The following is a 27,119-nucleotide window of genomic DNA, read 5'->3' on the forward strand; positions in this document are numbered from 1 at the left end:
CAGGCGCCAAACCGCTGCGCCACCCAGGGATCCCGCTTATTTTTTTTTTTTTAAAGATTTTGTTTGTTTGGGAAGTATTTGCTTATTTAACAAAAACCTTGATCTCTAATTGTGGAGATAATAGCCTTAGAGCTATGGTTGTCAGCCTGGCTTCCTATTAGAATAGAATCACCTGAGGATCTTAAAAAGCCCAGCTGCCTGGACCCCTCCTCCAGAGATTCTAATTTAATTGTTCTAAATTGAAACCCGGGCATCAATAGTTTTAAAAGTTCCCGGGGCGGTTCTGCTCTGCAGCCAGGATTGAGTACCTCGGCTTTAGGGAAGCGACCCACATGTGTTTAGGGAATTATTTTGTGCCTAAAAGGGGTTTTCCTTTGACCTCAGAAACAAGGCAGGTAGCCCCTAAGCCCCAGGCTGCTTCTGTCCCATTTTTGGGTCCCTGAGGAACAGGAACCTGAGAAGCAGTTTGTAATTTGACCTCGGACTGTCAAAAGGCTAAGCAATGGTAAGTGAAAGGTGGGGTAAAACAAGGAAAAAGAAAACACTCAACACAGCAGGAGCAGGTGGAGAGGAAGTCACTGAGTGTTCCTGCCGGTGACTCCAAGTCAAGAGATTTCCTTCCCTGCTCCCGGCCAGTCTGTCTTTTTTCTCTTCCTCTCATACATGCTTTTTTAAAAAACTTTATTTATTTATTTATTTATTTATTTATTTATTTATTTATTTATTTTATTTTAGAGAGAGAGAGAGTAAGAGCGGATGGGAGGTGGGTGCAGAGGGAGCAGGAGAGATAGAATCTCAAGCAGGCTGCATGCCCAGTGCAGAGCCCCACGTGGGGCTCGATCTCACGACCCTGAGATCACAACCTGAGCTGAAACCCAGAGTCAGTCAGCCCACTGAGCCACCCGACACCCCTCATATGCACATTTCTTTTTTAATTTTTAAAAGATTTTATTTATATATTCATGACAGACACAGAGAGAGAGAGAGAGGCAGAGACACAGGCAAAGGGAGAAGCAGGCTCCACGCAGGGAGCCTGACATGGAACTCCAACCTGGGACTCCAGGATCCCACCCTGGGCTGAAGGTGGCGCTAAACCGCTGGGCCCATATGCACATTTCTCATTCCCGCGCCTCTCCCGGAACTGAACCAGGGCAAGCCGATGCATTCATGAGTGGGGGGCACACCAGCATCAGTAGGACCATTGGAGGGAGGAGGCCCTGTAGGTTTGGGCCTGAGGGAGCTTAGGGGTGAGGAGGCTTCAGAAAAGCTGTTTCTGGGTTGAACAAAGAATGCCCTGTGTTCTTGGAGACTTTCCCCAGGGGACAGGTGAAAGCCGAGGCACTGCATAGAATGTGAGCCACTTTGGCTGGAAGAGAAGCTCTGGGGTTGGTGAGTTGAGGACATGGGACATCGGGATGGGTGTTAAGGGTTCTCTGGAACATTCCTAGTGCTTTCAGACCTCCGTGGCCAAGCTAGCCTGAGGCAGAAATGTAGTGGGCAGTGACTACTCGGTAGCCTGAATTCCTGCAAGGAATTCCTGCAAGGAATCTGTTGACCCTTGATGTACAGGTTTATTTCTGGGCTCTTCACTGTGACTTTTGATCTTTGGTGGGGAGGGGGTTTGTTGAGGGTCTGTCTTGAGAGGTAGCAGTGATGGCACTTTATACAAAGGGCTTTTGCACAATTACTTTCTTTTTTTTAGGATTTTATTTATTCATGAGAGACACACAGAGAGAGGCAGAGACATAGGCAGAGGGACAAGCAGGCTCCTCACAGGGAACCTGGGCGGGACTCGATCCCAGGACCCCGGGATCATGACCTGAGCCAAAGGCAGACGCTCAACCACTGAGCCACCCAGGCGCTCCACACAATTACTTTCTTCACTGCTCACCACTATTACTACCTGATGAGCTAAGCATTACTGCCCCCATTTAACAGATGAGGAAACAGCCAACAGAGGTCAAGTGACTTGCCCAGAACTAAGCAGCAGAGCTGGGACTGGAGCCCAGGTTTGTCAGATGCCAGAGCCTTTGCTCTTTCTACTGCATCCCAGTTGCCCGGACCAACGTTTGGATAGCCCTTTCCGGTTCTACAAGTGCTTCAACACACATTACCTCCTTTGTTTAGTTGCTTTAATTTAGAACAAGTAAAAGCGAGTTGTTTCCAACCATCCAGAGCTTCTTTAGGAGGAAAGGAGGAGGAGGGCCAGGGAAGTACAAATGCTGGGACTGGGAACTCGGTCAAAGGCCAGTGGGGAAAAGGAAAGATGAGAGCAAAGATCAGGGGCAAGGCATCCGGTTCATGAGATGGGAGAGCGAGTGGGAATGGAAAATGGGGTGCCAAAAGGGAGCCATTACTTTGATCAATTTATTAAAATGAGACATGGTGGGATGCCTGGGTGGCTGAGTGGTTGCGCATCTGCCATTGGATCAGGTTGTGATCCTGGGGTCCTGGGATCGAGTCCCGCATCAGGCTCCCTTCAGGGAGCCTGCTTCTCCCTCTGCCTATGTCTGCCTCTCTCTCTCTCTGTCTCTCTCATGAATAAACAAATAAAATCTTTTAAAAATAAATAAAAGGTGACCGTATCTTACCATTTGCTCCTCATCGGGGTCCCTGGTTTGGAGTCAAATGGGGAGGAGTAAAAGAGGCAGTCTTTTCAAAGTCCGCAATCATCATCTAAGAATAGACTCTGTTTTGTCCAGGCAAGATTGCGTTCACCGTTTCCTGGGCCACCAAGGAACCTCTTGTTCTCCGGAGCTCAGAGTGCTACTGATTAGTAACGGGAGCCTCAGAACTTCGGCACCCCAGAGTTTTAACAGAAGTACACACGCAGCTGTATGCATGCACGAACAGACACAGAGCCCAAATTTGCTGTAAAGTCAGAGTTATCAGCTTAAGACCTCACCAGACATGTATTTGGAACCATCTCTTTTTTTTAAAAGATTATTTATTCATGAGAGACACACAGAGAGAGGCAGAGATATAGGCAGAGGGAGAAGCAGGCTCCATGTAGGGAGCCTGACGTGGGACTTGATCCCAGGACCCTGGGATCACGCCCTGAGCCAAAGGCAGATGCTCAACCGCTGAGCCACCCACGTGCCCCTAGAGTCATCTCTTTTGTTCCTTCCTTGCCCACCCATTTACCTCTTTGTTCCCTCCACCGCTCTTGCCCTGTCCATTCTGTCTATACCCTCTACCCTTGACTCTCCTCTCTTCTGTGGCTTTCCTGTGCTCATTCAATCTTCCTCTTGTGTTGCTCTCTCTGTAATAGTCAACTTCCTTTCAAAGATTATCCTGGGCCCCTGGCCTCGCTGAACACACAAAAATTTTTATAGATAGAGTTTACATTGCCTGATTGTTTCTCCCTGGGTAGGCTTAGTTTATTTGCATAGAAGGACTGGTTTCATTTTGCAAGAGCTGGAGGGCGTGTTTTTAATTGACAGAAGGCCAAGGGAACATACTTTCTGGGATTTCCTGGGGGATGAGGTTCCTTCTTAGAATTCTGGTAGGGAGGTAAGGGCGTTTCCTAGCACTTTCTCTTCTGTAAAGCGATCCAGTCCTTGGAATGGTCAAGAATCTCAGCCCTCTCCCCAACGTGGGAGGAGCTGACAAACATTTCCCTGCCTGTCTGGGAGCTGCATTGTGATGCCTGAGATTTGTAGCTCTTCAAACCTCCCAGAGATGTAAACAGTAGCCCACTCCCAGGAAGAGAGCAGCAGAACTGTGTTGAAACTTGTTAGGAGGAGGATTCCTCTGCCAACACCCCGGCTTGGCTGCCTGTAGCCACTGCCAAAGCCTGCCCACACATTTTCATCACTCCAGAGGAAGCTTCTGCTCTCCACTAATGTGGAGTAGATACGGACCCGAATCAAGACGCATTGATTTTGCAGACCGTTCTTGGTTATCCACACAAATGGCAGTGGTGTCAATGACACGGAAAACGGGAAAAACATTTACCGTGCACTTTGACCCATATGGCACTCACAAGGTCCTGCTGGGGACAGTCCTGTTTGGGAACCAGTGAGCAGTGGTGACTTCCCTTAGCAGTGCTTTGGCCCAGTTGAGAGCAGGACTCCCCATCACAGCAAGATCAGCTTTGACCCTTGGAGGGCTACACACACCTGAATCATGTTATAAAAATGACATCAAATTCTTCCTGCGTTGTTTTGTGTGCACCCCAAGGGGGATCAATATGCTCCACCTCATCTTTCATGGTTTCTGTGCACTGCTGGGGTTTGTCCCCCCCCATCCCCCGCAGGGCCGGCAAGAAATAAATACCTTTGGCAGTCGCACAGGAGCTCCTTAGCAAGGTTGGAATCCGAAGGAATCCTCACGACATTTACAAACCCTTTCGATTCATTGCATTTCAGTCACGACAAGCGCAGTAGCCTGTTCAGCCTTGTCTATGTGACATTTTGTATTTTGGGTCTTATTCTTTTCTGTCTTTTTGGTTCTCCGAAACCACGTAAATGACCGATTTCAACTTTTCTCTAGGTTTGAATTTTTCAAAATAAAAAATTGGAAAATCACACAACTAATTCATATGATAATACAAAAAACAACAAACAAACAAACAAACAAACAAACAAAAAAAAACAGAGGGCTGCCCGCATGGTTTAGTCAACTAAGGGTCTGACTCTGGATATCAGCTCAGGTGTCTTTCTTTAAAGATTTCATTTATTCATGAGAGACACACACAGAGAGAGGCAGAGACACAGGCTGAAGGAGAAGCAGGCTCCCTGTGGGAAGCTCGATGCGGGACTCGATCCGGGGACCCCGGGATCATGCCGTGAGCCAAAGGCAGACGCTCAACCATTGAACCACCCAGGTGTCCCTCAGCTCATGTCTTGATTTCAGTATCATGAGTTCAAGTCCCCCGTTGGGCTCCATGCCCATTGTGGAGCCTATTTAAAATAATAAATACATAAAAGAAAAGAAAGGGTCACCATTTACCTCCTGATACTACTCCCCTCCCCAGAGATAACCACAGTTGATGGTCTGTTGTCATTTACAAATACACACACACACACACACACACACACACACAGTTGTTCAGGTCTTTGTTTTTATGTAAGTCGGGAATCATGCTATATAACATAGTGGAGGTTTTTTTGGGGTTTTGTTTTTTTAAAGATATTATTTATTTATTCACGACAGACACACAGAGAGAGAGAGAGGCACAGACACAGGCAGAGGGAGAAGCAGGCCTCATGCAGGGAACCCGATGTGGGACTTGATCCCAGGGCTCCAGGATCACACCCCGGGCCGAAGGCGGCGCTAAACCGCTGAGCCACCGGGGCTGCCAGTCTAGTTTTTTTAAGACTATATTTTTAATTTTTAAAAAAATTTTTTAAGACTATATTTTTTAGAGCAGTTTTAGTTTCACAGCAAAATGAAAAGGCGAGTAGAGAGATTTCCCATGCCCTCGCAGCTCCCACTCCACACATAGCCTCCCCCATTAACTACATCCCCAGCAGAGTGGTGCACTTATTGTCAACGATGAACCTCCAATGACAAGGCATTATCACCCAAAGTCCATAGTTTACCTCAGGGCTCACTCTTGGTGGTGATTCTGTGGGTTTGGACAAATGTATGACGACATGCGTCCACCATGCTGCTGTTCTACAGAGCAGCTTCACTGGCCTAACAATCCTCTGGGCCCTGCCTCTTCCTCCCTGTCCCCAGCCACAACCCCGAGCAACCCCTGATGGCTTTATTGTCACCTTAGTTTTGCCAGTGGCTCATTGTTGTTGTTATTACTTAGCGATGTCTGCTGGACAACCTTCCCTGGCACTAGACACAGGTCCACATCATGGTCCATCAATAGCTGCATGGTATTCCACAGCATGGACGTGCCAGTTTGTTTAATCATTCTCCTGAAGAGGAACGTTGATGGTGTTTCTGATTTGTGTTCTTTTACAGAACCCAACTCTGCCAGCACTGAACTGTTCTGTTGAAAACGCCCATCCCACTGTTTCTTACTATGCTCGTCCTCAAGTGGCATCGTACAATACCTACTACCATAGCCCTCCCCACCTGCCACCATATTCTGCTTATGACTTTCAGGTATGTTTTGAGAGAAAAAGAACTCTCTCTTACTCTTGCTGCTGTTCATGCTGTCTTGTTCTCTCGCTGATTATGGAACCTCCCAACTACATACAGAGTAGCCAGGCTCTAACCCTGATGGCCTTCAGCAGCCCTGGGTACCAGCGCCTAGCTTAAAGACTCTGGCAAGGCAACAAGGGAGAGATGGGGAGGGTGGGAAGGACACAGGAAACGGAGAGCTGGAAGGAAAGGGGAGAGAAGGAGCGAGGATCGAAGTGTCCCAAATTGCCTTGACCAGCACCTAGGAGAAGGCATACTCCTCTAGTACATTGGTAGGGACCCCTGTCCAACTGTGGCTTTTCCCATTCTTCTGCCACAAAAAGAGGCCTAGTCCTGCTCCTTAGCATAAGGGACTCTGGCCACACAAGGGACTGAATGAAATCTGCAATAAGGAAGAAATCCCTTGTTTTTCTCCAGACTTCCTTAACTAGGAAACAAAACAGAGAAACGTTTTTGTTTTTGTTTTGATTTTTTAATAACAGCCCTCTCCCCTTTTCTGCCTTGTGGGTCAGAAATAGAGTTACCGAATTTGTACTCTCCCCTTTTCCTTTTGAGCTGAGACTAAGCACAGAGAAACAGAACGAAGAAAGGCCCTTAATTAAAAGGGATTCATTGTGTGCCGAGCACGGGGCTAGGCACTTCAGGAAAACAAGCAAAATGGTCTTTTCAACATTTACAGTGCTCGTAAACCCTTGGCCATAGAAGAGTGGGATTACACTGAAATCTGGTTAATTGAAAAGTTGAGGACCAAAGGAAATACCTTTAAAAGGAGAAGTGCCCATAATGAATTTGCTTCTACTGACCAGGGGGACATAAAGGCATGACTGTTTGGGGGTGCTTCCAATTAGCCAGCCAGTTTACAAATACAAAGCCCTTGGGCAACCTAATTTCAGCTTTAGATTAACAAAATAATTGAACCCGGAAAACCCCATTTTGTTGAAGACAGCATACTTTTGTTCGGTTTAGATACCGCGTGCAGAGGTCTAGGACTGTATATTGCAATAGTAATATACATACTGTGAACACGGACTTGTTCGCTCTTATAAAATACAGTATCAGAACAAGGAGGTGTCCATCCAAGCTTGGGAAAAAATAATGCTAGAACTTGTTCTAAAGCCTATAGTATTGACAGATAGAACTCATTATCCAAATAGGTGCTACAGACTGGGAAACACAAATCTGTTCAAAAAGGGTGTAGATGGGATGCCTGGGTGGCTCAGCGGTTGAGCGTCTGTCTTTGGCTCAGGACATGATCCCAGGGTCCCAGGATCGAGTCCCACATCGGGCTCCCTTCATGGAGCCTGCTTCTCCCTCTGCCTGTCTCTGCCTCTCTCTCTCTGTGTCTTTCATGAATAAATTAATAAAATCTTTTTTAAAATAATAAAATAAATTAAAATAAATAAAAAAACAAAAATGGTGTAGATAATTTCAGCAGTGACAGAGGCAAAAGGAGTCCTTTAAGAGAATGCAGGGATGGGGCGCTTGGGTGGCTCAGTCAATTAAGCATCTTCCTTTGGCTCAGGTCATGATCCTGGGGTCCTGGGATCCAGTCCTGCATTGGGCTCCCTCCTCAGCGAGGGGTGTGCTTCTCCCTCTACACCCCCTTCATGCTCTCTCTGCCACACACTCTCAAATAAATAAAATATTTTTAAAAAGAGAGAGAGAAAATACAGGCACGTTGAAATTAACACAGGAATAAAAAGTCATCTTGGGGGCACCTGGCTGGCTCAGTCGGTGGAACACGCGACTCTTGATCTCAGGCTTGTGAGTTCAAGCCCCACATTGGGTGTAGAGCTAAAAAAAAAAAAAGTCAACCAGCCCAAGAGGCTGCCTCCATTTATTTATTTATTTATTTTAAGATTTAATTTACCAGGCAGCCCGGGTGGCTCAGCAGTTTAGCACTGCCTTCAGTCCAGGGCCTGATCCTGCAGACCTGGGGTCGAGTCCCACGTCAGGCTCCCTGAATGCAGCCTGCTTCTCCCTCTGCCTGCGTCTCTGCCTCTCTCTCTCTCTCTCTCTCTCTTTCTCTGTCTCACATGAATAAATAAATAAAATCTTTAAAAAAAGGATTTAACTTACCACTGAGCCACCCAGGTACCCTGCCTCCATTTAGTTTTTATCAAAGCAAATTATGCCAGTTATATCGATTTTAGGAATTTTCACCTTATAACAAATCCGCAAAGTAGGAACAGTAATCTCCCTGGTGATGGTCCTTGCACACTCTAAGACAGGAAGCCTCTCTTGAGGGCATGGAGATGTTTCTCTGTCCATCCTTCCTCATTCAAACACTACCCCCGGGATGAAAACAAGACTGACAAAGCCAGCAGTGACTCAGGCTCTTGGCTTCGGTTCAGTCACTGTTTCATCTGTGTTCCCATGTGCCAGGCACTGTGCTAGGAGCTGTGGGTGTAAAGATTGATTGCATTGAGAGATCAGTCTAGGGACTTGGGTAGGGGGTGGTCAGAGGACAGCCGTGGAGACAAAAACATCAACAGATGTTGAGTGCTGTGGAAACCCAGAAACAGAGTCCCTGTCCCAAGGAAGGCATCCAAATCTAGCTGCCTAACCGAAACCTACACTGTGGGTTTATAGCACGGACGTCAGGGGTTTGTGGAAGCCTTTACTTGTTAGTAACAGCTCCTGTTCATTGAGCCCTTGCTATGCACCAAGCATGGTGCTGAGTGCTTCACATATATCATCCAATTTAATCCTTTGAGGGAAATATCTTGTCATTGCCAGTCTCTTGTCATTGGAGTCTGTCTGACTCTAGAATTGGCTTGAAGAATTTTTTGGAGAAGCTATAAATCTGAGCACAGCATAGATCTTTTCCCCAGTTAAGTTCAGGATATTTATATTTTTTACTGATTTAAATTATTGACTTCCTAACCATGACTCAGAAGGGCTCTCTAGGGAGTAAACTCTCTCCAATTAATTATTAAATTACTCCCCACTCCAGGGGCTGCTGGGACATTTCTCATCCCTCTCTCAGTTCTTTCTCTAGGTTTGAACTGTCTTTATGTTTCCTTTTTGGAGACTTTAGAGTTGTGTGGTGTGGATTTTGAGTAATGTGGGTTTTTCAAGTTTTTCTAAGTTTTTATTTATTTATTTTAGAGAAAGAGAGCAGCACACGAGCAGGGGGAGGAACGGGGGGGGGGAGAGGGAGATCATCTCCAGCAGACTTCACACTGAAAGCAGAGCCCAATCTGGGGCTCGATCCTACGATCCCGAGATCAGGACCTGAGCCAAAACCAAGAATTGGATGCTCAACCGACTAACCCACCCAGGCGCCCTAAGTGATGCAGTCTTAAATTATTTGTTTCCTCCCAGAACTTAAATGGTGTGTTAGAATTGCACTTTCTTTTGTTCACACACTTTCATTCCCTTATAGTTTCATAGGAGGAAATACCAATCTTTACCCAGGAAAGCCAAGAGGATGAGGGAACACCTGCTTGTGTTCCCAGATAAATAGAAGGCAATCAGCAAAACACACACCAACTCTGAGGATAAAACCTCCAGGACTACAGACCCACCCCCCCATCACCAAAAAAGCCAGAGCTTCCTTATGATCTTCTCAGATTGGAACAGGACCCACATTACAAATGACCTTTCTAGACTTTCTTCTGAATGACTTCCCCATTCGAATCATTTCCAAATAGGACTATATATGTGACTTTGCACTTGAAGACTACTGCTCCTTTTTACCCTGAGGTTGATAGAAGGGAGAGGAAAGAAATGGATAGGGTTTTGTTTTAACCCCTCCAAGTCGTGCCCTTACTGGGTAGCTGTCCAGTTAGGAAGATTGGGAAACATTCCTTGTGGTCAGACATGAGCGAAGTCCATGAGCGAGGATGTTGTGAGTGCTGAGCTTAGAGAAACAAGAATCATGCAAACATTGGATTCCAGGGCATCTTTGCTTCACAAGCTCCCCATCCCCCCAGGCAGGAAGGATAGAAATTGAGAGGATCTTTGCTGCTCGCCAGCCTCCCCACTCACTTCTGTTGCCTCCACGTTCACTTCCCTCCCACCTGTACTTCAGTTTTAGCCAAGTAGTCCAAATTCCGTACAGTGAAAAGCATCAGTTTCTACTTCCGCTGGGAAATTCAACCCAGGGTAGTTTTAAGTAAACCTTTCCTGTCCACCTGGTGAATTGCCACGTTTAGCTTAAAACACCAGTCTCAGCCTATGCAAAATGCAAATGCCTCTGTTTATGCTGTTTACTAATGCACATGAGGGTAGATGAGGTTTCACTTTAGCCACCAAAAATGACCCACTAGAAAGTGGGCCCATTTATTTATTTCTTTAAAAAAGATTTCCCTTATTTATTCATGAGAGACGCAGAGACATAGGTAGAGGGAGAAGCAGGCTCCCTGTGGGGAGCCTGATACGGGACTGGATCCCAGGACCCCAAGATCACGACCGGAGCCGAAGGCAGATGCTCAACCACTGAGCCAGCCAGGGGTCCCAAAAGTGGGCCCATTTAATGAAAGAGTTGCTTTAGTCCTGGGTGGGGGGCGGTGTATGGCATGGGTCGCTGAGAACCTCAGAAGGCTGTGGCTGCTCCACCTCAGCTGTTTCTCTGCATTTTCCCTCACCTACCAAGTTTGTCCCTTCTTTTCTCTTTCTTGTCCTTTCTTCTCTCTCATTTCTGATCTCTCATTTTCTTCCTCTGCCTTCCTTTGATCCACTCTTCTCTCCATCACCCCTTGCTTTGCTTTCAAAAGCAAAGAAACAGAGGGGGAACGCAAAGAACCAAGAAAGCCTGGATCTTACCCTGGGGACACAGCATCTTTTGCTGTAACTTCTATCACCTGGTTGATCCCAAAGGCGTGTGGGTCAGCAATCTAGCAGAGAGGGGGCAGGTGAGGGCGACAGATGAGAGCTGTGTGTGTCCTGAGAGGGTGGTCCTCCTCTGATAGTATCATCGGCCTCCTGCACTTGTCCCCCTTCTCGCCTCAGCCTGGAAGAAGCAACTCAGGAAGCTCCAGCTGACAGGAGGCCCAGCAGTAGGCTATTTAGATGCTTTTCATGCTTTGTGGTGTGCAAGGATTCAAAGCTCTGTTCTTCTGAGCTGCCTGTCCCATTAGGAAAGTCGACTCTTAGGAACCAAAACGCACCAGGCCAGCTCCCCAGCTGCAACAAAGCCAAATCCTTCCCAAGGTGCCTGCCTGTTGCTAGGAAACTACGTGCTGGTACTGTGGGTCTTGTACCCACCCCCACCCCCTCACCGCCCCCCCCCACTGGCCCCAAGGGTGTGTGGACTGCAACCAGTTCGCTCCCTAGCTCTGCCAGGAGCCCTTCAGTTTTATCCTTAAGACTCCAGTATCCTCAAAGGGAAGTGAGAATCATCCCACCCCCACCCTCCGCTTGAATACTTCCCAAACTTGAAAGCAAGAAGTGAGAACCAAAGGCCGTTGTGCCACCCCCTTTTACTATCAAAGTGTACAACTGCCACCCACAGCAGTGCTGCCCACAGAAGCCTTTCAGCACCTCCGGGACAGAACTGCCTCTTGCTGTGCTGCTGGAAACTTGCGCCTCCTGTCTGTGAATAGGAGCACCTCCCGTCCGTGGCTAGGAGCACCTCACAGCAGCCTCCTGATCCTCATTATCCTGTAGTGGCACTGAGATGGGCAGACTCCCACGTCCCCAGGGCACAGAGACTCTTGACCCCACTGGGGACGTTTGTATAGTGACTAGCAAGTCTTAAGGAAGCGTATTTTCCCAGAGGGGGCTGGGAAATTGAGATTTTAGGAGGGAACCAGGCTTTGTCTCCAGTCCACTGACTCAAGCTGTTTTGTCTTTCAAGGCTCTGCAGGTTCTGTGACCCTGTCATTCCTGCACTTGGGGCGAAATAATGGAAGGAGGGGTGGAGGGAATGATGGCAGTGACATCCCTCGTAGGTCCCAACATTATGTGGACAGATATTTCAGTGTCTCGGGCAAGACCTAGAAATCTGGACGGCCCTTTCTAACGAGTGCAGGGGTGAGGACTGGGGATAAGGACACTCAGCCAAATGGTCTCAGGCTCCAGAAAGCTCATGTCAAGCCTGACTCTCGATTGCCCCAGGCCTAGAAAAATGACATGTTCTACTCAGACTCTGGCCAGCTGAACAAAGTAAAGGCATGACCTCCCCCAAACAGCACTTGATCTCTTGAGAAATATTGGTGTGGTGTTGTTGTTTTTCTTTCTAAAAGCCATATTTTAAAGATTATTTATTTATTTATTTAAGAGCATGGGCAGGGGGAGGGGCAGAGGGAGAGGGAGAAGCAGACTCCCCACTGAGTGCAGAGCCCTACAGTGGGCTCTCGATTCCAGGACCCCAAGATCATGACCTGAGTCAAAACCAAGAGTCAACACTTAACTGACTGAGTCACCTAGGGTCCTTCTTTTTCTTTTAATATATTGGTTCCTCCTAAAGCTAAGACACACCAGAAATGTGCAGTTCTCCAGCCCTGTTTGTTGGCTTTATTGTGTTCACCCTTCCTGAGAGCCTAAAACTGGCCTCTGGCCTCCTGCCATCCCTGGGATCAAGTCCCACTTCGGGCTCCCTGCAGAGGAGGGTCCAGGGAGCCTGCTTTTGCCTCTGCCCTTCTCTGTCTCTCATGAATAAATAAATGAAATCTTTAAAAAAATTTTTTTTCAAGAAAATAGATTTTACTTTTAAAAAACATGGCGGGGATCCCTGGGTGGCTCAGCAGTTTAGTGCCTGCCTTTGACCCAGGGCATGGTCCTGGAGTCTTGGGATCGAGTCCCACATCAGGCTCCCTGCATGGAGCCTGCTTCTCCCTCTGCCTGTGTCTCTGCCTCTGTCTCTCAGTGTCTCTCATGAATAAATAAATAAAATCTTAAAAAAATAAAAATAAAAAATAAAAAACATGCCAAGTCCATCTTACATTCTCCTGAGGTTAGGGTCACTCATTCAACATTAATTGAGCACCCAATACGTGTCAAGCACTGTTCTGAGCTCTGGGGGCTATGGCAATGAACAAAGCAAAAACAAGTCAACTCTCCTTGAGCAGGAAAATCCTTAGGGTCAAGGGTATACATGAGCCAGAGAAAGAGAAGTAGCAAATGACTCGTGATATGTCAATTCATTGTTTGTTTTTTTAAAATCTATCTCCTCTCTTTTCAAAGATCACCAAAGTTAGACAATTCAGAGTAAAATTGAATCCTCAGTGTCTCTGCAACCTGACAAATTATTCCTTGTCCTTAACATTGGTATTGTCCCCTCCAAGCCGGTGTGCCTCTCTGCCCTCCCACCTGGGGAGTGGTGGGCTACGGGGGTTGTGGGCTACAGTTATGGTGAAATAGAAATTGTCGGGCTTGGAAGAGCCTAGGTCCAAGAAAGCCCACTTCACCTCTCTGACCTTAGTTTTTGTCTTGTGTTTTGGTCTGTGAGATGAGATGACATATTCTGGTAGCAAAGCCTTTCCCAGATGTTACTGGCTTAACCTCAGATGCTCTTAAAGTCCAAAGAACCCTTCCAAAGACTAGCTGGGATGCTGTTGACATAGCTCGAGGGAGAGGTATTGGAAGCTTGGGCTGTAAACGTGGAAAAGGGAGTTGTGGATTGAAGACACAACGCAGAAGTAGGAGCAACAAGAATCGAGAACTGGATGCAGGGCTCGAGGGAATGGGGAGGAGGATTCCATGCTATCTGCATGGGAGCTGTGCAGTTGGAGTGGCTGGGAGATAGTGGGACCAACCGGCTCATGCTCCTCATGAACTTCGTGAAGTTTAGGAGCATTCTATTGTTCCAAACAGGAGCAATCTTGGTCCATGTTCATTTTTAAATAACGATGGGCCGTGGAGGAATTGCAACCCGGCCCGCCTAAACTGACATTTTGTTTTTATTACACAGCATTCCGGTGTCTTCCCATCCTCCCCTCCCTCTGGACTTTCTGATGAGCCCCAGTCGGCCTCGCCTTCGCCCAGCTACATGTGGTCCTCGAGCGCACCACCCCGCTACTCTCCGCCCTACTACCCGCCTTTTGAAAAACCACCACCTTACAGCCCCTAAAGAGGAATACCTGCTGGCTGTTGAGATTACTGTGGCTTTTGTATTTCTGCTTTAGTGGAAGTGTGTAGGGTACAAAATTTAAAGTGTGATTCTTAATGCATAAAGTTTTACGAAGGCCTGCCAAGCTAGGGAAAGATAGGGATGAAGCTTATTACTTATCGGTGCAGAGCAGGGGTGGCGAGGCTGAACCCAGCACTTCCAAGGGCAGCAGGCACTCTCTAAGCAAGACTGGGGAGCCATTCCCCCATTCCCACAAGAAGCTTGTCCCCGTTTGGACCTGCATTGTTTCCCTATGGCACCACCTCTGTATTCAGCGGCAGCGTGGTTGCCACCTCTTTCACTTTGTCCTCAGACCCTTGGCAGATTGCCACCCTAGCACCTTGGGTGAAGCACCTGGCTTATATATAGGCCCTATCTTTCCCTACCACTAAAGTCAGTCCCTAAGGAAAATTTCCCAGATGGAGCTACCCAGTGGTTCCAATACAGAGAGTTCTGGCTAAGATTTTGTTTGCTTGTGTCTGGATGTCGAAAAACGCTGCCTGTATCTTGTACTCCTTTCTTCTCTGTATTGTAAAAATGGCTGTTGTGATCATTCGGCTCAGCTTTCGTTATCAGTACCTCCCAAAGGGAAAAGTGCAATATTCCCTCGAGTCGTGGGGAACAGGATCGATTGTTTAGGATGCACTGAAATACAAAGAGCAACGTGTGAGGTTTTTTGAGTTGATCTGTTACACATCCGTAACTTAGGAGACAGTGGTGGTGCAGTATTACAAAAGACATTTGCTATGGGAGATAGAAATCTTACAGTTAAAATTCGGAATCAAAAATGCTAGATTAGGTTCCTGGGTGGTGATACGAATTGTTACTAATCTTTGTGACTATTTAATCTTCAAATATTGTGCTTCAATCCCAGCAAACCGCACGTATCCCGCACCCCACCCCAAAAGAATCATCTGTATTTTAACACCACTGCTCTTATTGGTCCTTTTTTTTGTTGAGACCAATCATGACAGTGTTCAAGATTATCAAAGTGTTGCAATGCCGCTTTAAGTCTGCAAAACCTCAAAAGTAGCTAACTTGACAAATCTTAAGTGTTACCGTAGATTTAAAAATCCATCTGGCACATTGTGATAGGTGTTTGTTCGGTTCTTTTATTTATGCATAGCTTTAAACCATCCACCTGACGAATTTAACACTTTGGCACCCATGCCTTCACTTCAGAATGAACACTTTCACTGCGATCTTATGTTAACCTGAGAAATGATTGATTTAAAGGAAGACTGATAATCCTACACTTGTATAATGTAAAAAATACAGGGGCTACAGGAGGGTACCTAATTTGACAGTTCTGCAAACACACAGAACACATACTGGAAATTTTTCCGGCCAATTTTGCTACCTCCCGACTTGATGGAGTAGAGGTAGCAGGCAAATGCTGGTGCTCCCATCTACCTTGTAGACACCCAGCCATCAAGAATTATCAAGGCACAACAAGTGCACTCATTGTTCACAGTAAATGTCTGCAAAGCATTCAGTTTAACTTCCAGCATCATGAATGATGCCTCATCCAGAGTTCAAATCGGACAAACTACAATCTCTTTGTGTCATATAAAATTAACTCTTATTTTCTACAGTTCTGAGCATATTACATTCTATTGGATTTCAAAAAGGGACTAATAACCAATTGACTTACTATACAAATACCAACTTGTAATACTCGATGAAATTTTTTTTGCCATTTACACTGTACCTTTTGCTTTAGTGAACATATAGGAGTATTTAATTTTTTAAAAGGCACCATTACACAGTATATCCTACATTTATCACATTTCTTAAAATGTTAAGACTCTGACTCATTTCTATGTATTTTTCTTACTTTACAAAATAACTTGAAACAGAATAGATTTTGTAACACTTAGTTTGAGCAGCTTCTTTTTTTATTACATTGAATTATATAAAGTGCATGTTACCTTAGAAAAATTAATATTTGCTGCTTTACTCTTTTGCAAAACATTTGCTGTAATGAAGGAATTTGTATTTCCAATATGTACCTTGACTGCATTTTGTAATATTTACTGCTTTATTCCTAATTCTGCTTTACAGTATTGAACTGGGCATGAAACATTAAAATATTAATCCAGAACCTGTATAAACTGGATGTTGCTTAAAATCTGTATCACTGCCATGTTGGAAACCCAGACTGCTTTTGTGATGTTTCAAATTAATAAAACTATCGTCCTCCTTATCCACGTATGTGCATCTTCATGGAACCTACAGAAGTATTACAGACATCCTGAAGTAACAGACAGAAAAGCCCACCCACTTTTGACTATGAGCTCAAGGTACAATGGGGATGCAATTAACCAACATATAAAACCTGTCAGAAGATAGAAGAGGGACAGTAAAGTATCCTCCAAAGTAAGAAGGCATTTTGAGACCCAACAAGGAAGCAAGCGAAGCAAGCCATTCCATGCCACTCCACGTGGCTTACAGTTTTACTCAGGATAACTTATTGTTGGGGGGGGTGGTGACGGGGGAATGGAGCAGACCACAATCCAGGCACTACACTGCTATTCTCCACAAAGTCCGGACCTTAAAAAAAAAAAAGTCTGGACCTTAATCCACAGATTTTATAGAGCATTGTGGTGAAGTCAAAGTGTAGTTATCTAAAGTGTTGCCATCTGTATACCAGAGGGGAGGGGAAGAAATTGTTAACTCTAGTATAGTTGTTTAAACAACTTTAGGAAAGATCAAAACAAGCCTCCTTGTGTCCGGTCAGGGTATATGTTAACCTCCAAGCAGCCTGGAACATGTAGCCCCAAGGGAGGTCATTGCACAGACATGAACAAGATGGAGAGCCAAAGATGGAGTATCATTAGCACTCCTACAAAACTAGTAGGAAATTTCATTTTCTTGTCATCAGAAATAGCCCCAGTCTCCTACCACAAAAACTGAAAAACAACACAATAGTGAAGTCTGTGTAATTTCTTTTTTTTTTTTTAAAGTAAGCTCTATGGCCAATGTGGGGCCTAAACTCACCGGCATGCTCTACCAACTGAGCCAGCCAGGTGCTCCAGGTATAATTTCTGAAAGATAATCTTATAAAAAATACACTCGAAAATCAGAATTATAACATTTTATTTTTGCCATAAGAAGCTCTACGAACTAATACCAGGTAAATGGTTAATGAAAAGTAGAACTTAAAGTCATATGACAGGAAAGATTGTACAAGTATGAACATTACAGTATTGGGTGGAAATGAACAAGGTTTCGTATGATTGACAGAGGCGAGGAAGCCAGTGCTATTGAATTCACATTGGATCCTTCAGAATACGCATGCCTTGACAATACAAAATACCTTGACCATTTTTAACCATTTATCTTTTTGGTACAATGGAAAAGAGACAACACGGATTCCTCATAGTAGTTGCATGTGGGGGATCAGTACTACCGAGATAATGATCATTTAAGATATATTTTAAAGTAAATTTTGCAAGATTGCTATGGCATTTTAAGATCTTTGCCTAGTTTAGCATTTTCACTTTCTGTCATCTCTTTCAACAAATTGCTATTTCAAACAGTTCCAATCCAGAAGGTTTACAGGTAATTTAGCACAGGAGCAAATTTGCAGCCAACTTGAAAGAAAAAAAGAAGGAATTTAATAGCTAGAAAGCTAAGTATGAAATAGGAAAACACCACGGTAAGTTTTAAACAGAATCTTGCTACAGATTTCCAACCCAATAAACAGTGGGAGTGAATGGTTTCAGCCCCAAAGGAGTAGTTCACAAGAATTCTGAACTTTGGATATAGAAACTTCTGAAAAAACTGAAGACCCTGACATACATGCAAGGAAGAGTCTTCTGGCAAAAATACAAGTTAATATTCCAGTTTTCCTTCTCCCAAAAAACTCTAGAAGATATCTTCATTGGGCACAGAGTTTAAGTTTTATACTCAGAATTTGCACAGCAGCAGCAAATAATTACATCCATATTATTCAGAATGGAGAGTTTTCTATTACAGACTCAATTCCTGGTTTGTCAAAATAGCCTGGTAGAAACTCTCAGGTTTTATTATGATCAACTAATTTCCCTAGCAATTAAGTTTGAAAGGTCTGGAAGCTCTGCTGGCCATCAGTATCACCCACACTTGCAGAAGTCCTTATGTCTAACTGGTGAGACAGCATTAATGAAACTCGAATAAATTTCCACTGAAAATATTTGAGTGCACCTTATAGTCAAAGAGTAATGTTGTTACTATCTACCCAGAAAGGAAACAGATATTGTGATTCCAGAGATCAGAGTCTTAAGTTATAAGGTAACTTAAACTTTTCCAAGGATTAGTTCACAAAATGGTTTGAATGTCCAGACTCACAGAACAGAAAACAGACAGATGCACATCATTCTAGCCCTCGGTAAGCCGAAGATTGGGATATTTTTCCTCCTTCTCATATTATTGCAAATACTGAGGCCTGATAACCTCACCTACCAACTGAAACACTGAAACCGTTATCTTCAAATCTAGCTTACCGTCAGAAGAATGATGTATACATGAGAAAATGTGATTAAAGCTTTAAGTTCAAAGTCAAGAAATAGACTATTCTTAAAAATACACAGAGAAAGAAAACATGTTGAATTAAGAAATATTTAAGCAAGGTTACAAAGGACTAGCAACTATGCACAACAATCTTTTTCAGTATCTATTAATTTTTTTTCCTTTGCAAAAAGTAATTTACAGAAGTTCAACACATTAATCCTGTTATAAAGGCTAGGCTATATATTTGTTCCAACCTGCTTCCTTTTAGTATTAGCACTTGAAGGAGTTTTGACTTTATTTTCGAAGTGTTTAAATAGGTGTCCTTTTAAAAGGAAGAAAGGTACACTTATTGTTCTCAAGATAAACAGGAATCGACAAGCCTATATAATATTTCCATATATAGTTTCTGATTGCTATAATATTGCAGCACTTTGCAGATGGAATGGAACTTACTTTAGAAGGGGTAAAAACATAAAACGTCTTGTGAAAGGAAAATACTAGATCACGGATTCAACTATTTCAAATGAAAACTTTTCCTATTAGAAATTCTAAGTAATATGAACATTTAAAAATATATACCAGTAGCCTCCCACCTAAAATATGTAGGAGTCTCATTTATGGAATCTATCATTTATAAAGATTTATACATAATGAAAGATTTATTTGGTGGCTTTCAGATTCAAACTTTGAAATTTCTCAAGGGAATATTTTTAACCATACAAACAAAAAAGGAACTCTCCATTCACTTCCACTCTCTATCGTAAGAACACAGAATTCAAAACAAACACAACAGAACTTTTCCTCTCCTCCTGTCTGCAATACAGAGATTTGTTTTCTATTAACATGTTTGCCCACAGAGACCACACTGCAAAGGTATATATACAGTAGTCCAGCCACCAATGTCTTTTCCAGACGATGGCAATAAAAGCAAAACTTAACTCTAATTAGCCAAAACTCTTTCTTCAGATGAGACACTTGTCTGCACGGCCATTTTCATGGCAGGAGGGAGGCAGGAGGTTGCTATCCATTTGGACTAGCAGAATACACAATCAAGCAGAGACTTATTCTGAAATTTTCCAGAACAACTTTAGAAGTTCTTGTTTACTTTTTATGCCACATCCAAAACACAACACACATTTATAGTCTCAATATTAAGATAATTGAGAATTTAGCAGTAAAGTGCTAACATGGAAGGGGAAAGTTATAAACTAGGGTATGCTAATAACTCCAGTTATTTTCAAAGAACATTCAGACTGCTTCAAATTCTATTCAGGAAACTATCTCTCCAAGCTTCTTTTCTCTTTGCCTCTTTAAAACGAGCTGAAAGCTAACTATATAAACAGATACTCGTGGGGGGAGGGGGACTTTTCAATCTCTACTCAAAACTTTCAGAATAATTTTCTTCTAAAAATTATCAACAAATAATCCAACTAGACTGCCTTCAGATGACACAGCAGATCAAAGGAACTCATTTTCACCTTGTTTTACAGGTCTTTTGAAACCCCTGCCCCTGAACGCAAACCAAACTTTCTGAGATTTCAAAGTTCAATAAGATTCTGGTATTATAAATTCAAACTCAGTACTGCCATCTGTTACATTCTGTTTAAAAATTGAATCATTTTCCTGCTGAATAAAAATATCTTCCCAGGTCATTGGCTTGTTCTGAGGAGTAGATGTGGTCCCTACTGCAGGTTCTTTTCCAGCATCAACCTTATACCCAATAGCATCATCCTTCATTACAGGCATAGCGCCTGACCTATCAGAAAGATATGCATATTGTCTAATCTGTAAAGACCTGCATGGATGTAAACGGTAAAGCTTTGAGTCTCCAGAAGGATCTTGACTATGAACTGATTTTATGTGTGAAGACATAAACTGATAGTTGATGAAAGATTTGCCACAGGCCAAACACTGGTACCTTCGCTCCCCTGTGTGATGAATTTCATGTTTTGTGCGATATTCTGCAAGAGGAAATACCTTCTCACAGTAACGGCAAGGATACTTCTTCTCCCAAGAATGTATGTTAAAATGTCTCCGCAAGCTTGTCAGACAGACATATGACCTTTTGCACACAATACAGATATAATAGACCCTCCCATCTACTATTAACTCATAGTGATCGTCATGTTTTACTTTCATACGCTTGTTTGCAGGCTCACCACTAGATGTTTTTGGTATCTCATTCTCAAGTCTGGCCTCCCCTTCGTCAGGGTCATCCTTGACAGGGATCACTATGTCATAAGTATCTTCACCGATATTTGCATAAACCTTGCAACCCGTCGACAAGCCTTCAATCTCAGTAGCTGTATCTAAAGTAATGATCTTCTGACCCTCCATTAGATGTTTTGATCCTAAGCCTGCATCATTAGTGTTTCTAGTAATTATATCTGAAATTTTTAGAGAATTGGAAAGTGGTTCTTGCAGAAGTGTAGGAATCTGCATCTTCTGTACCAACGATCCATCAAAAGTGGCATTTTGGGGGATATCGGCCTGGGGGACCAAAGATGTATTACTGACCGCCGAATCTGGACTGGAGCTAATAGTGTCATCATCATCATCTATAATTTCCTCCTCCTCCTCTTCATTGGCCTTGTTTCCCGTTAAAACAGCACTGTTTGGTGTCTGCTGATTCTGCACAAGCAAATTGATTGAAGGAGACATATGATTTGGAAGTGAGGAAGTAACATTTGGTGGTGTAGTAAGTGGTGTCTGATTTAGCAAAATAATGTTGGGAGTCAGATGTGTCGGGGCTGAAGATACCAGCAATTTTTCACTTCCTTGCGTCTGGCTCAGAGTTGCCTGATTCACAGAAGTAGGAAGTTTCTGAGTAGGTGTGAGATTTGGCAAAGGGGGAGAGTTATTACTAGTACAAGGTGCAACATCTGAAATGGCAACGGAACCCGGGCTAGGCTGGACCTGAGCCACTGCATTGGTACTCGGCAAAGTATCCTTTGCAGGCAGAATTTCAGAGCAGAAAATGACGTCATCGTCATCATCATCTGAATCGGTAACAATAATCTTTTTTGTCTCGTAATCTTCAGCAGATAAGGAAAAAGACTCTGTTATAATAGGCATTATAGTGGCCCCGTTATCTTGGGCTTCATCTTTTGATTTTTGTATTTCAAGGTTCTTGTCACTAGAACCAGGAGGTAAGGTTTCTGCATTACCGTCCTGAGATGTACCTGAGATGCTTTTAACCTGTGACAATGGGACACCAAGCTCTGCTATAAATTTAACCCCTAACAGCTGCCCCGATTTAATCAACTCATCAAGTAAATCTGATCTAACACGAACAATTTTAGAACTATAGATATAATTGAGAATTTCAGCAAAGATCTCTGCTCTTATAAAGCTCAGTTCAACAACTTGCCCGGCAACTGAGAAGAGCTGATGGAAGTAAGTACTAGAAGCTGAAAGAATATTCCTGTGGGCCCGGAATTTTCGGTCTTCCACGATAACGGTAACATCACAGAAGAGTCCATGGCCACGTTGCTCATTCAAGGAGTTCAGTAGACTGCCAGAGTACTGAATGTCTGTAGCAGAAATCAGTTTTCTACTCTCCATGCCTGTAAGAGAAAGGGAGGAGGAAGGAGTAGAAGATTAGAAAAAAGAAAACCAAGAAGTACTCTATCATTCAGAATGTAAGCTGCAGCAACATTAAATAGTGTATTCAAGTTTTAACTGAAGTTTGGCATAACTTTTTGGCTTGTATGTCAATTGTTCATACAGGCTGGTTTTTGGACCATGCATCAAATCTCATGACTTCCCCCTGAGAAGAGACAAGCGAGTTTTTAATTGATCTACAGATTTGAACGGTAATCTCTTCCTCTGAATCTCAGATACATGCGTCACCACTGAGCAGTTTTTTTAAGATTAGAATTAATTTTCTTAGTTCCACTTTTGGGTTCTGTCCTCAAGAAGACTTGAGAGTTCAGTTTTAACGGTCTTAAAACTTTAAGAAAACTCTTCATCATGAACACACAGAAGTTATTTCACCTGTAAATGAATGATTTCAGTTCAGAAAAGCTTGCTGTGTGCAATATCTATCCTATACTCTTCCTAAATTTTATCTGGTCTTTAAAAATACATTCAGGGGATCCCTGGGTGGCTCAGCAGTTTGGTGCCTGCCTTTGGCCCAGGGCGCGATCCTGGAGTCCCGGGATCGAGTCCCGCATCTGGCTCCCGGCGTGAAGCCTGCTTCTCCCTTCTCCTGTGTCTCTGCCTCTCTCATTCTCTATGTCTATCATAAATAAATAAATCTTAAAAAAAAGAACATCTTTAAAAATACATTCAAAAGCTACTCCCTGCAGCCAATGACTGAATTAGTGTTTATAAACGCTGCCAATTATTACCTTTAGACTGTCAGTTTTCTTTCTTATTTAAATTGGGGTGCCTCATCTAGATAAACTCTGAAACACCTTTTTTACCCTCTCCCCTTTCATCATCTCCTTGCCCCTTCCCCTCACCTCTCTACTCTTACAATCTCCAGAGGTGAAATGTTAGAGTGCCAAGCGAAGTCAACAGATGGTACTGTGAAAAAAAATAAGACAAAGGAAAGGTCACCATTTCTTAATGCTTATTTGCACGAAAACACGAAACATTTCAATTTGTTGGTAAAGAATTAAGTAAAGAATTATGTGCACTGGTAGCAGAACTTTTTTATACCAGATGTGTTAGTGAAAATGAAAACATAAACTTATTGGAAGAGAACAGACAATTACTCTAGAAAAAGGGATGGGGATGTCAGTAAAGAGCAATGCAGTGTACCACCCCCAGAACATTCTATTTTTGGAAGTCACAGAATATATTCCCAGTAACAAGGCCGCTGAGTTGTTGAAAATATATACATATATTAAATATATACTTAATTTTTATATATCTAATTTTTATATTTTTTTACATATATATGAACAACTAGCTGATAAGTACTTTAAGTAGAGAAACACTTTAATTGCCAACATTCTTTCCCTTTAAAGTTACCAAAATAGTGGCACTGTCGTCACAGTGCTTAAGTTATATACACGTGGAAGGTGGGGCGTCTCAAGCATCTTCGAAATTTTCAAAACTGCAGCTTAAAAACAAAAAAGTAGGCAAAAAGTCTAGAAATGACGATTTGAAACATCCGTTAGAAGGCGTTGCTCGTTTAACAGTACCAAGGAATTCCAGGTTACCACCAAGGCATTCATCAGAAAGGGTGACCTTTGGACGGCGAGCCAGCAACCAGGGCTTCCGAAATACGGGGATTTCGACAGAAGTCGCTTTTAAGTAGGTAGATAGGTTTTTTTTTTTTTAATGCAATTTTTGTCGTTTGCAAATGGACTCTCGGAACGGGGTAATGCAATAAAACGGACGCGTCCAGGTGACACTGGGAATTGGTTTCATTTTGTTGAGATTCCTCCCGCGTCTCCCCGTCAGGGTGGGCCCAGGAACGCCACGAAGCGCTCTGCACCCACCCCCGAGACCTGCGCCCTGCCTACGGAAAAGCCATTCCGCATCCCTGTGAGACAAACCCTTGACTGAGGGCAGGTGAAGGTGGAAAAGAGAAACGCCATCCGCGACCGAAGCGAACCGACACGCGGCTCCCTGCGGCAGCTGAACCCCATCTTCCTTACTCCACCCCCTCTTCCCCATTTGCACCCAGCCGGCTGCAGCCGAGGGCTTTTTTTTTTCACCCCAATTCACGAGAAAAGGCAGCTTCCTGCAAATCCAGATGGAGGTACGAACGACACGGCGAGGGCGGGGGTCCTCGGGCAAGCCGGGGAAAGTAGAAGGTGGCGAACGGGAGGGTGGGGTGCTGGGAGGGGATGAGGCCAAGCAGGCGGCATTGTTGTGCCCTGGGAAGGGGACGGGAGGGGAGGATGGGCCGGGCAGAAAAGCTCTAAATCAAAGTAGGGGCTACGAGGAGAAAAGGAGGCACAAAAAGGCAGGCGGAGGGCTAGGAAAAAGCCAAGTGGGTCCCCGCGGTGGGCTCCCCACGCGCCGGGCCTACCCGGGGCACCGGCTGCCCCTCGGCCCCTGACGGCGGAGGGGACCGCGGCGCGGCCCTCCGGGCTCGTCCCCTCCTTCGCTCCCGGGCCCACACAAAGGAAGGGCCGGAGGAGCGGAGCCTCCGACTCCGCCGCTTCCTGGTTCAAGTGAGGAGAATGCAAACGCAGGCGCGGCCCAGCGACGGAGGCAGCGGGCGCGCTCCCTCGCCCCTCCCGGCGCAGGGCCGGGTCCTCACCTGCTTCCCGGCGCCGCCGCTTCTCCTCGTCGGGCCGCGCGGACGGGTGGGAGCCCTCCAACAACCAGAAGCCAGACTCCGCGGCGATTCGGCTCCTTCTTTAAACGTCGCTCCAGTCTTGGTCGACGTCGACGCGGCTGCCGCCACCGCTGCTACAGCTGCCCCGCGCCGCCGACAGAGGGCACAGCACGGGGACGCAGCGCTGAAGTCGAAGGCGCCCTCCTCCTCCGAGCGCAGTTCGGGTCTTTCCGGAAGGGCCCGAGCTCCTAGCCGCCCCCGTTTCGGCGCCCTGCTCTGCCTTCGGCTCCTTCCGCAGGGGGCGGAGAGAGACTGGGAAGCTCTGGGAGCCTTTCGGCCCTTTCCGGAGGGCGAAAGGGTGGGAAAAAGGGAAGGGAAAGATGGGGTGATGCGGTCCGTCGCAGGCGGCGGGGACGGGAGGGAAGCGAGTCGCCTTCACCGAAATTGGGCGCAAGCTGCTAGGGCGGAAAAACTTTTCGAGACCATATGAGTTTCACTACTTTTGCAAGTTTGAAACTGCCCGATTAGCCCGGATCTTAGACGATGAGCCACCTTGAAATATAACCGGAATAAATATAATCGGGTCGAACTGATCGACTCTGGATGATTCAAGTTAGACGATGACAAGTTAAACGACATTACAGAAACTATTTTTAAGAAATAAATCTAGGACACTAGACAGTTTTCTTAATTGAATACTAGGCGATGCGGTACTATCTTCATTCCTTCGCTTCGACCAGCGTTTACTGACCACGTGTCTGAGCTATACCAAATCTCCGGCTAGGTGCCGTGGAACACAAAAAAGAGTAAACCAGGGTCTCTCCCTTCCCAAAGAGCTCATTAGATGGGTACACAAATGTCGACCAAAGTGTTTTTGTGCAAGGCGTAGAACACAGAGAAGGAAAGCGCAAACTAAATGTCCCCATTTGAGCTGTATCCTGAAACAGGAATAAATGAACACTTGCACTGTTGATTTATTATTTTTACTTTTTACGTAACATTTCCTCCCCAGGGGGTTTTAGCATCTGACACATAGTCGGTGTTCAATAATTGTTTAATGAATGAATAAATGAGTGAGCCGTGGTAATTTTTTAAAACCCTCTGCTAATACACTTCTGCCTGAGTACCATGATAAATGAAGCAACAGAATGTGTGTTTGGAGAGCAAAATCTCTCCCTTCGGGCGGGTTATTTATCGCATCCAACTACGGAGCCAAAATATTAGCTTTTTTTCGTCAACAATTAAGGCCATCCACTACCTTCATTTTCTTAAAAAAAAAAAAAGTATAGGATAATATTGCATCCATTCCCCCAAACGTTAATTTGCATCTGTTTACCTTTCAGCCAGAATCCCTGTGCTTCCTTCCTACAAAAATCTTGCTGAAAATGTCCGTCAGGATATTCCAGAATGAAAAAATCACTATATCTAATGTCCTTCAACATGAAATCAGACAAGAATGTCACCATCGAACCATTCCTAATCTATTTTACATTCTCCTCAATAAAGTAAAGCCACATAGAAAAATACCACAGTGGTTGTATTTTCACATGGAAATAAGAAATACACACGAAATTCCTCAGGCTCTGCAAGATTTTGTATTGTGAGAAAACAATGTGAGAACTATTGCATTATTGGGGTTTTTTCAATTAGGACTTAAAATTATGAGTTTCATTGTTTGATATAAAGACATTTCCAGCAACCCGGGTGGCTCAGCAGTTGAGCATCTGCCTTGGGCTCAGGGCGTGATCCTGGAGTCCTGGGATCCAGTCCCACATCCGGCTCCCTGCATGGAGCCTGCTTCTCTCTCTGCCTGTGTCTCTGCCTTTCTCTCTGTGTGTCTCTCATGAATAAATATATAAAATCTTTAAAGAATAAAAGACATTTCACAGGAGACAGGAGTACACTGTTATAAAAGAAACTAAAGCAGATAGTAGTATTATCCTGGAACTGAGAACTTAAAACGAGTTAGCAGATTTAACCAAACGAGTTAGCAGATTAATGACCGTTTTCCTGAGTCAACCTCGTGCAAAATTTAGGAGGAAAAAAATGTTTTTAGAAACCAGGATGAAGTACTGCTTGAAAATTTAGGATCTATTTACCTTTCAGTAGCTTAGTTGGCTAAAACTAAAATGAGACATATCTTTGAAATACGGATCACAGTGGCAGTAGCTGCATGCTTGATATCAAAGGTTTGTTGATTACCTCTTAGTAAACTGGAAGATG

The 27,119-nt window shown here is 44.4% G+C and overlaps 2 protein-coding genes across 5 annotated transcripts in view; one reads left to right on the top strand and one right to left on the bottom strand.

The window, feature by feature from the left end:
- Positions 1-16,367, top strand: part of TMEM255A (transmembrane protein 255A) — a 51,856-nt gene extending 35,489 nt beyond the window's left edge. For both annotated transcript variants that reach the window (XM_072816628.1, XM_072816629.1), the window contains 2 exons: positions 5,923-6,066; positions 13,964-16,367. In XM_072816628.1, coding sequence (XP_072672729.1) covers positions 5,923-6,066; positions 13,964-14,122 — 303 coding nt within the window. In that variant the 3' untranslated portion in view covers positions 14,123-16,367. The remainder of the gene's footprint in view (positions 1-5,922; positions 6,067-13,963) is intronic.
- An 876-nt stretch (positions 16,368-17,243) lies between these two features.
- On the bottom strand, positions 17,244-25,179 carry ZBTB33 (zinc finger and BTB domain containing 33). Of its 3 annotated transcripts, none has more exons than XM_072816625.1 (3): positions 24,879-25,179; positions 23,122-23,185; positions 17,244-22,221 (listed from the first exon to the last, which is right to left on the bottom strand). In XM_072816625.1, exon 3 carries the CDS (start codon positions 22,217-22,219, stop codon positions 20,201-20,203), a length of 2,019 nt encoding a protein of 672 aa, XP_072672726.1. In that variant the 5' UTR covers positions 22,220-22,221; positions 23,122-23,185; positions 24,879-25,179; the 3' UTR covers positions 17,244-20,200. The 3 variants fall into 3 exon arrangements, with proteins under 3 accessions (XP_072672726.1, XP_072672728.1, XP_072672725.1); XM_072816627.1 differs by lacking the exon at positions 24,879-25,179 and adding an exon at positions 24,645-24,730; XM_072816624.1 differs by lacking the exon at positions 23,122-23,185 and having other exon boundaries at positions 24,879-25,174.
- Between the last annotated feature and the right edge of the window lie 1,940 nt (positions 25,180-27,119).

This window comes from Canis lupus, chromosome X, assembly GCF_048164855.1.
Source record: "Canis lupus baileyi chromosome X, mCanLup2.hap1, whole genome shotgun sequence".
Lineage (NCBI taxonomy): Eukaryota > Metazoa > Chordata > Mammalia > Carnivora > Canidae > Canis > Canis lupus.

Coding starts and splice junctions, on each gene's coding strand:
- ZBTB33 (XM_072816625.1), bottom strand. CDS start 22,219: ATGGAGAGTAGAAAACTGATTTCTGCTACAGACATTCAGTACTCTGGC.